The sequence below is a fragment of the Acanthisitta chloris genome, unplaced genomic scaffold, assembly GCF_000695815.1.
Source record: "Acanthisitta chloris isolate BGI_N310 unplaced genomic scaffold, ASM69581v1 scaffold25777, whole genome shotgun sequence".
Classification (NCBI taxonomy): Eukaryota; Metazoa; Chordata; class Aves; order Passeriformes; family Acanthisittidae; genus Acanthisitta; species Acanthisitta chloris.
The window spans coordinates 186252-196547 of NW_008681881.1; the positions used below are offsets into that span (position 1 = coordinate 186252).

Consider the following 10296-nt stretch of genomic DNA (forward strand, 5'->3'; position numbering starts at 1 on the left):
ATTTCCTCAAGTTCTGCTTTTTCCCTTATCAGAGTGAGGCAAGATCAGGTAGCAGGTCTCTTGCAGTCTCATTCTCTTTGTGAATGAAGAGCTTTTGCCATGAAGAATATCCATCACCCTTTGCCATCAGAAAATGTGTTCTAACTGTGAACAATTCTAGACTGGGCAATTCAAAATCTCATGCAGGAAAATAATGGGAAAATTGCAGATTACATAAAGACCAGAAACTTATTTTCATACTCTGGGCAGATTTCTTTCATCTTTCCTGTTAATAATCATAAAATAAGAGATGAGAGATTGGCAAACTTTATGGGCTTAATCCATAATGTACTCAGTTAAATTGACTGCTTCTCTAGTAGGCTTTTGTTTATGTCCTAAATACTATGGCAATCTTGAAATAGCTGCTGTTGCCTTTAATCATGCAGCCTACAGATCACCAGAAGCATTTTGATGAGTTTGATTTCAGAGCAATTAAAAATACCTGGCTTAGTTCAATGATGGGCTATTGCTGAAGTTTCAGTTTGATCTCTAAAACCACAGGAGGCGGAAAAGGCAAAGGAAAATGGAAGAAACTTACTTTGAATCTCACAGTTATCAGGAGACATTCCCCTCCTATTTCTTCTGCTTAGCATCCAATAAAGCCTTCCATTACTATATAAAGTCTCACCTGATCTTGTTTTCTTTCCCCCCAAATGACACATCTAAAAATGGTTCTATTGTAGAAGCAAAATTATTTTGCCCAGGCAATACACATTAACCACAGAATCAGAACCACAGAACAGATTGGGTTGGAAGGGACCTTACATATCAATTAATTAGATCATTAATTGCCTCAATACAGACAACTTACTGAGCCAATGCCATCCATTAATGTCAGCAATGAAGCAACAACTCTCTTCTCCACTTCATTCTGAGCCCCTTCTCTCTTTGGACACAGAGCATCCAACTCATCTATGAATATAATTGAGGGACGACTGAGGGGAAAAGAATCAAGGGAAAAAATGTTAAGGTACTCAGGGAGATTTAAAACACCAAGGCAGAGAAGTGCAAAGCTATTCCTGGAAAATGTACAGTTCCTACAAAAACTAACAAGTTTCCCACTTCTTTAGGAAACTGGAAGTTTCAGCCTTGAGGATGGTGTTATTCAAAGAGAAAACTAAAACAGCTAATAACTAAACAACTAATACCTTCAGTATGAATAGTCTTTTGTAATGTACTATGAACACCAAACACCTGGAAGTGTAAAGTTTGCCTTCAGCAGGTTCAATAAACTTGGGCAAAATGCCACCCTACTCCAGAGGCACACTATATCCATTACCAACACCAGCTCCTTTAGAGCTGGCTTCCATGCCTCAGCACAGCACTGTGTTGGTCTCTACAGATAAAACTAGACAGAAAAACCTGGATGCAGGTGAAACTCTGGCTCATGCTTCCACTTGTTGAACTGAGAGTACAATACACTGACGATACAAGTGGAGTGATTTGGCACCACCCACAAGAGCCCCTAAACAGGGCAGTGTCCAAAAGCATTTAACAGGCATACTAGAATTTCATTGCTTTCCTTCTAGCTAAGCTCTACATAAACAAATTTATTTCCTTTTAAAAACTACAGGGGAAAAAAATCACAATTAAAAGATTCTTGCAAATGTTTTTCTTTTAAGGACATTAAGGCTGGAACCGATACCACAATTACCCAAGAGAACATACCGCAGAGAAGCTTCAGCAAATATCTGACGTAACCTCGACTCAGACTCTCCATAAAACCTAGAATAATTCAAATATTTTAATTAAAAAACTTTTTTTTTGTTTTTTTCCAGAAGAAAATTACTGCTCATGCATTCCAAAAAGCCATAGCACACCCTTTCAAACTCCCCAAGTATATCTAAATCTACAAGATTTATTTCCACAGGGACAAGGAATTAAGGTAAAATGGGGCACAGGCAAAAGATAGAACCACCTAGTAAGTAGAAAAAAAGATTATAGGGAACCACTTCTCTTCTGCGTTAGAAACAATTTTATCTACATTTTTGAAGACCAACAAAAAATTAGATCCCTGGAGATGTTAATCTGTGCAGTGGCACCTTAATTTCCAATATGCTTTATTAAGTTACACTTCTGGTTGCAGAACTAACATGCAATTGCAGATGCAGTTTTAGTCCTCTCTTTGATTTAGTCTATGCCTTACACAATGGAGAGATGCCAGGACAGATTTGGGGTTAAAATATTTACAGAATTCATGAGAATAAAATGGGTGGACTTACTTGCTTATTACTTCAGGACCATTGATGACAGTAACATGAGCACCAACCTCATTTGCAATGGCTTTGGCAATCATAGTCTTCCCAGTACCTGGAGGGCCATATAACAGCACTCCTCGAGGAGGAGGGATTCCTTTAGACCAGCACATGGAGACAGAGAGAGAAAAGATGTCACTTGTGATAAATGCCAGACTAAACCTGCACCTGCACATTTCGCTGGCTCAGTTATTACTGATGATAACTTGACCTCAGCATTAACTTCTTTACCAGACATGTCACTGTGAGAAAACTGTAGGATTCCAGCAAACAGATCACTCTGAAATGGGACATACATCCACATCTTTTAAAGTCCAAAGGATTCTGTTTTAAAAGCAGCTATTTAAATCATTATATTTCTTCAGTAGTTTAATATAATTTCCCCTATGTGTTGTGGTGTTTAGGGTTTTTTTTCCAAAACAAATTATTGGTCTGAGTACCTAACATCCATGAAATTACTTTATTAAGTTATTTGTTATTCTCAGTGTCATTATATCAAATTTCCAACACCAGAAAACCACTTCAACATACAAAAAAATCTAGAAATGCTGAGGCTTCATTCAAGAATACTTGCAAGAAGATGAAATATAGAAATCTAAAGGATGAATTTGCCTCTTTTAATGGCACATGTTATGGGCCAAAAAGACAGAAACATTCTGGTACAGAACATAAGGAACATTAGAAGACCTGTGCCCAGTTAAAGCTGGACAGAAAACAGAGGTAACTGCATGAAGTACTACTATGACTCCTGATAAAGACCCAACAAAAAAAAGCTTCAGACCTGCAAAGCCAAATTAAATGGGCACAAAGCCAAAAACAGAAGGTGAAACATTACAAACCGAAAAGCAGAGACAATTGTGTGACAAAGGATTGACCCTGGCATAAAAGACATTGGTGAAACACAAAGAAACATCGGGTGGAGACTGCAATGCCAGGCAGGGAATGATGCCTCAAAGGCAGGTCACAAGTCTGACAGAAATGCCTGCTAATCCACAGAGGATAAAAGTAAAAGCATCTTTATGAACAGGCTCCTTCACAACAGTCCATTAAAGCATGTACTGCTCCCTCCTGTGGCGTTTCTGGCACTGGTAAGAAACGGAGCTGTGGAGCCTCAGCCAACAGCCTCACTGCACTCGAGCAGACAAGGACTGTCAACGTGTGGATGGTTTACTAAAGGTTTGTAACTGTTGAGAAACATCATCATCTATCATGCAATCGGTAGAGAATCTGCTCAAGCACTTTTAGGACTAGGTATGAAGAATGCTGATAGTGAAACAAACTTTCTGCTAACACAAAACCATGTGATGATGCTCAGGCCAGACCAAATTGAGCAGGATTACACATGGATGCAGATGCCTCACAGCATCCCACTGACACCTGCAATCATGGCCAAGCAACACGCACAGGAAGAGCCACCTGTGTCTTAGGGAAATTGTCCCAGCAGTCACTGAAATTGCCTCCTTTCTAAGGGATGTGTGTGGAAAGAGGAAACGCAGAGAAATGAAAGACCTCAAAGACATGATATTAAAGAAATATTTATGGGTAAGAGCCCTGTCTCACAGTGATGCACACCTAGGCAAGGTACATTTCCATTTGTGAGAAATACACAGTACAGAGTTTTAGGTTTGTCACCAAACCCTCTAAGTTCATATATATGTTAGATATAACGTTATATATGGTAACAGTAATCATATTCAGTTTTCCACCCTGTAATTCCATACTAAGCACACTGAGCAGTGAGTAACAGCATCAAAGACTTGCTTAAATTTTGCAAGAACCCTACAATACATGGGGAAAAAACCAGCAGAAGAATTAATCTGAGCTTTTCTCAACTTAAAATATAATTAGTTGACTACTGAAACAAATTAAAATTTTATGAGGACACAACTTTCAAATGTCCAAGCATACAAGTCTTTCCTATTTGCTACAAATTCTGCCTATGCACACCTTAATTTTTGTCCAGACACAGATTTCTTCCCTGCTCTACTATTTTTCACACAAACTAACCATAGCATCCATACAGTGTAGTTATACAGCAGTCTGATGTTGTTTGGACACACAAGCCTACCAGGTCAGTGTTACATAAAATTCACTGCATATTCTTGGGGTAACTTGTGGGTTTTGGGGTTTTTTTAAATTTTGTTTCAGAGTCACACTAAAGAAGAAAACTAGTTTGAAATGAAGAAAGCCAACTCTGGGTCATCATACCGTAACTCTTGAACAGTTCAGGTTGCTTCAGGGGCAGTTCAACTGTTTCTCTAATAGTCCTGAGCTGGCTGCTTAAACCTCCTATCATATCATAGGTGACTCGGGACTTGCAGCCATCATCTTCTGCCACACTGGTCCTGGGGTCAATGAAATTGATTTTAGTTCTTGAAGAAATGAAATAAAAAGAGTCTGTGTTGCTTATTGCTCCAGTTCTGCCAGTCAGTGGGAGTCCCTCACTGCCTTTCCCAGCCAGCTCCAAATGATCAGTGAAGTCTGCACCATCTCCCTTGTTGTAGGTATTATCTCCCTGACCACAGTCTTGAGGGCTGATTGCCACAGCAGAACTGGGTGTAACTGGTGAGACAGGATCCATTGGTTTGCTTGGTGTGCTCATAGATGGAACCTCTGGACTATCACCAATGTCCATCTTGCCGAGCTGGAAGGACAAATCTAAGGCACTTGTGTCCAAATCAGATGTCTCCAGGTCTGGCTCAAGCACATCACTGGGAATGGCACTGCCCTGGGCAGTCAGCTCTGCACCATCAGCTCCCTTCACTTTCATCACCACGATGTTGCAAAGTTTGCCATAGAAAGTGAAAGCCAAGAGGTTTCCTGGTAGGACTATTTTCCCATCTATGAGAAGATTAAAGAAGAAAAAAGATAGAGAAGATGACATTTCAATCTACTTTGGCAGCAATAACATTCACAGGTTCTTGTATCAGAATAATTATCAGCAAGCCTTGAGAGTGCTATAAATTAACATAACAATAGGTAGTGACGTAATTTCAAGGTAATTTCAGGTCTTTGAAATGCTCCTTTTGTCCACAAGCAGACTGTACTGGATAAGCACTTGTCAGCACCATATGTCATCTCTGACACTAAACTCAAATTAATGAGTCTTAAATTTCATCCAACAAAGGGAGATTAGGGAATTAGTATTGTAAGAAGCAAAAATTTTGTATTTGCTGTGTGCCTCACAATACTTCATGTTTAACCCACTTTAAATCTTGACCTAAAAAAAATAAGATTTTAGCCTTTGCACTGACAGAGAAAGATTAGGAAATGTGATCTGAATGCATCCCACAGGCACAGGAAGAAAAATGTAAGCAAGATTTATTATTTCCAGCCAAACTCATGAATTTGGAATGCAATTCATGCTTCCTACTTGTTGGTGTAGCAATACTGTGAGTAGTTCCTAAATCAGATGATTCCCTTTATGTAGAACAATCTGTAGTGAGTAGCAGGAGCTTGAATAATGTCACTTGCTTCTTTGCCTTACTTACATACGCCTACTACCCAACGAAGAGTAATTTTGCTTATTTACCACCAACACACAAAAAATGATTCAGAGACTGGGATTTCAGGTTCATACTGACCCTTTATCTTGTTTTTATCATATGGTATTGCACTCTTCTTCACAGTGCAAGCAAATTCTGAAGTGTGTGACAACACCAGTCAGAGGCACAGAATGACTTCTGAACATTCCTAACTTGAACCAGCAATACAAACAATGTACAGAAGGAAAGGAATCAGGAGATACTTAGAGCATGGCAAAATTATTTAGCTCAAAGACAGATCCCTAAAAGAAGTGAAAACAAAATAACACCCTCTATTTTGCCATAAGCCCTTGACTAAGAACATAAGAGGAGAGTGTTTGTTCCTGTATCCAAAACTTGATGACCTACTACAAAAATTGAACAAAGGAGAAGCAGCAAAATTCATACCGAGGTTCCTCAGCAGACAGACAGACATTTCCTCAGCATTAACAGTGGCATCTTTGTCCCTGTGGTAGAAAGGAAAAACATTAGTTTTCCAGGCAGTAGCTAGTTCAAAACCAAACCAGAGGCTACAGCACTAATGCACCAACAGAAGAGATGGATGAGCACTTTCAGTCTTTAAATCATAACATCTTGACTCTGAAGATACTGGACACAGAGCAAGAAAGGAAATGTACCTATTTAATCCAGGCTAGTTTTTCCACACAAAAAGCTGTAATTAACAAAGCTCTAAGTTACATTGCTCATTTCTTAGGATCACAAACATGCAATGCAGGCTTCTCATCTCACCAGGCACAACAGCCACGGCTACATTTACTGAACTGAAAACAATTCAGGTAAGGCAGGTCTCTTTCAGCCCTGCAAACACACATACACTTCGTTTATTGATTACACCACTGCACTGAGCACTTGCAAAACATTTTAAGTTTCCCCACAAAGCGTTTTCTAGTCTTTTAATTTCATTGAGGGACTCCACAGATTAAGACTCACTACATCCATTCTACAGATGAAGGCCCACAACTTTTCTAAGTAGTTAGACCTGTGTATTAGAAAGCATCACACCAAGAGGGGAACAGCAGCCTCACCAAAGGCATTCAAAGCAGACACAGCTGCTGCAAATAGAAGAGTGAACGACAGGGGGAGCCCTAAACCTGGAAATAAAAATTGCTTCCCAGTTCAGCCCAGGAAAGCAACTTGAGGGAAGGAGAAGTATTATGCTCATTTAGAGGAGACCTGTCAAACTATCATAGCTTTTCCTGATGAGCATACACACACTCAAGTTATGTTGTTGGGGTCTGAAGTTGGGGGCTGGTGTTTTAACTGGAAGAAAAAGTTAAATTATTCATGCAAGCACTACCCAGAGGCGTTAATTTGCAGAGAGTGAACTACACCTGTAAAGGGTATAGAAACCTAGGCAATAGTGGAATAATGGGACTTCAGATCAGTATTATTATTTAATAATTTATATTCTTATATGAAAAGATGGCACTATGGATATCAGGAGGAATTTCTTCATGGAAAGGTTAAAAATTGGAATAGACTGTGCAGGGAGGTGGTGGAGTCACCATCCCTGCAGGTGTTCAGGAACAACTGGACATGGCGCTTAGTGCCATGGTCTAGTTCACAAGGTGGTTATCAGTCAAAGGCTGGACTTGTTGATCTCAGAGGTCTTTTCCAACCCAAATGATTCTGTGATTCTATGGTCTGTAGTAAATTACCAGGCTTAAAACAGACCAATTACAGTTTTCATGTTTTCTCTCCTAATTTTAGAAAAACAGTCATTTACATGACTTAAAATCTAGTGGTATAACAATCCCCAGAGCCTGACTCTTGGCTGGCTCAGAGGGAAAACTCTGGCTGTGCAAGAGTTTCCTAAAAACATTACAGTAACCTAAATATTTCAGGAGTTACATGCAATTCCTCTGACCTCATCCTTAGCTTGTATTTCATGGAATCATAGAATTTTAGGGGTTGGAATGGACCATTGGATCTTTGGATCATCTAGTCCCAACCCCCTGCCCTGGGCAGGGAAACCTCCCACCAGAGCAGGCTGCTCAAGGCTTCATCCAACCTGGCCTTGAACACTGCCAGGGTTGGGAAATCCACTGCTTCCCTGGGCAACAGTGGTCTCACCAACCTCACAGGAAAAAGCTTTTTCCTAATATCTACCCTAAATTTCCACTCCTTCAGCAAAAAAGTGACAGCTTAAAAGAAAGAATGTATTACCTATTAACATGGAGAAAATAAATATGAGTTTTAATTACTTTATTTAATGTGGGCATGGTCTTCTAATGAAATATGTGTTCTCAACCACCTTTATAACAAACCAACCATGTTTGAAGTCAGAATTCTGACAAGGAAGTGAAGTTAATTTATAAAAATATAAGTGCTCTGGCACTCTCCAAAGTAACTGTAAAATATTTAGGCAATACCTACAATCAACCCAAAGGCCAGCTCTGTGGAATGTCAGGAGAATGACAAATACAGAAGTCATTCAGCAGATCAGTAAACTGCTAATTCCTCAAAACATTCATGATTTCAAGACAACTGTGTGACCTTTTGCTCCCCTTTTTTGAGTTAATTTCAATTAAAACCAAAAAAAAAAACCTCTGAGAGTTTCCAATCCTAAAAAAAAAATCCCAGCAAATAAAACTGGAGCACAAACCCACCATATATAAGGGTGAAGTTCTGAAGGGAAGTGATTCAAAAATCATTTCACTCTCTTCAATGAAGTTATAACAAGTTCCATACCTCAACTTCACATCGACTTCCTCTGCCTGGATGACTGCACCAGTCACAGGCTGCACAGTGACAGCATCACCTGGATTTACTTTCAGGTTCTTCTGTGTGGTTTCACTCAGCCCAATCTTCCCACCTGGAAAACCTGTGGTAGGCCAAGCAGTACAGACCTAGGAAGAGTTTCAAAACAAACAACTGTCAGTTGAGATTTTCTCCCTCATTTCCAATCAATGCAAGCAACATTTGAGTATGAAAATATGGGCTGTGGGGTAGAAGGATCAGGTTAAAACCTGGTGCAAGTCACCCAGAGCAAGGCAGAAGTAGCACTGAGCTCTTTTCTCAGAAAGACAGACAAAAAGTCTCTATGACACTTTTCAGAGAGAAAAGTGTCTCAAGATGCTTTTCAAGAAGGAGTAGGTTACATTTTGCCTACAAAGGAGAAATTCCACCAGGACTCTACACATTCTGCAGATGGCTCAAAAGCATACACTGTGCTGACTAGAAAATGCCACAAATCAGTAGAATCTACAAAAGAAGAGTAATGGGCTATGCACTTTAGTTCTGAGTAAAACAGATGGGTGTGCAAATATAACGGACAATATATATCTATATATTTACACAGGACATATATTGATTGAAGAAAAATCATCAGCATGGATCTCTTCCTGTAATGAGAACACTGACATAACTACAGTGTAGAAAACATGGAAAAGCACATTCACCATCTTCCCCAACACATGCTCCACATGGGTCCCAGGAACACGACAGGAACGTGCTGAAAGCACAGGAGAAAGCAGTGAGAGGGACAAGCAAGGCTCTCACCTCCTGTCGCCCCTCGGCCGAGGTGAGCAGCGCCGGGCGCCCCACACACAGCTCCGCACACTTCATGCTGCTCAGCGACAGCTGCGCCAGGGCCCTGCGCAGCATCCTGGGCACTTTGTCATCTCCTAACGTGTTTGGAGGGGGAAAACAAAAAACCACATCATTTTTACCCTACTCATTAGTAAATCCATTATTCCGCAGTCAGCACACCCAGCAACCCTCACCGAGCTCCCGAGGGGAGCACAGGGACCACTGCAAGGGGAAGCTGTGGGGCAGGGCAGAGGCAAGGCAGGCTGAAGGGGCTGAGGCAGCACAGGTGGAGGCACCAGGGATGAGGTAGCTCAGGATCAAGCACCAGGGCTGAAGCAGCCCAGGCTGAAGTAGCCCAGGCTGAGACACTGGGGCTGAGGCAACCCAGGCTGAGCCAGAGAGGCTAAGGTAGCCAAGGTGGAGGCACCAGGGTTAAAGTAGCCCAGGCTGAAGCAGCTCAGGCTGAGACACTGAAGCCGAGGTAGCCCAGGCTGAAGTAGCCCAGGGTTCAGATAGCCAAGGCTGAGCGAGAGAGGCTGAGGCAGCCCAGGTGGAGGCACCAGGGTTGAGCTAGCCCAGGATCAGGCACCAGGGTTAAAGTAGCCCAGGCTGAAGTAGCCCAGGGTTCAGATAGCCCAGGCTGAGGCACCAGGGCTGAAGTAGCCCAGGGGGAGACACTGGGACTGAGGTAGCCCAGGCTGAGGGACCAGGGCTGAGGTAGCCTAGGCTGAGCTAGCGAGGCTGAGACAGCCCAGGCAGAGGTAGCCCAGGCTGAGTGACCAGGGCTCAGGTAGCCCAGGCCGAAATATCCCAGGCTAAGGCACCAGGGCTACGGTAGCCCAGGGTGAGGCAGCCCACGCTGAAGCACCGGGGCTGAAGCAGCCCATGCTGTCAGCCCACGCTGAAGCACCGTGGCCGAGGCGGCC

General features: G+C 41.8%; 1 protein-coding gene across 1 annotated transcript in view; it reads right to left on the minus strand.

Annotated features, from left to right (window-relative positions):
* Window positions 1–9465, minus strand: part of SPATA5 (spermatogenesis associated 5) — a gene marked incomplete at its 5' end in the record, with an annotated part of 176439 nt that extends 166974 nt beyond the window's left edge. Inside the window, 7 exons of the mRNA XM_009078255.1 lie at window positions 851–974; window positions 1708–1764; window positions 2262–2391; window positions 4503–5135; window positions 6227–6285; window positions 8531–8688; window positions 9341–9465. Of these exons, the coding sequence (XP_009076503.1) occupies window positions 851–974; window positions 1708–1764; window positions 2262–2391; window positions 4503–5135; window positions 6227–6285; window positions 8531–8688; window positions 9341–9465 (1286 nt within the window). The remainder of the gene's footprint in view (window positions 1–850; window positions 975–1707; window positions 1765–2261; window positions 2392–4502; window positions 5136–6226; window positions 6286–8530; window positions 8689–9340) is intronic.
* Between the last annotated feature and the right edge of the window lie 831 nt (window positions 9466–10296).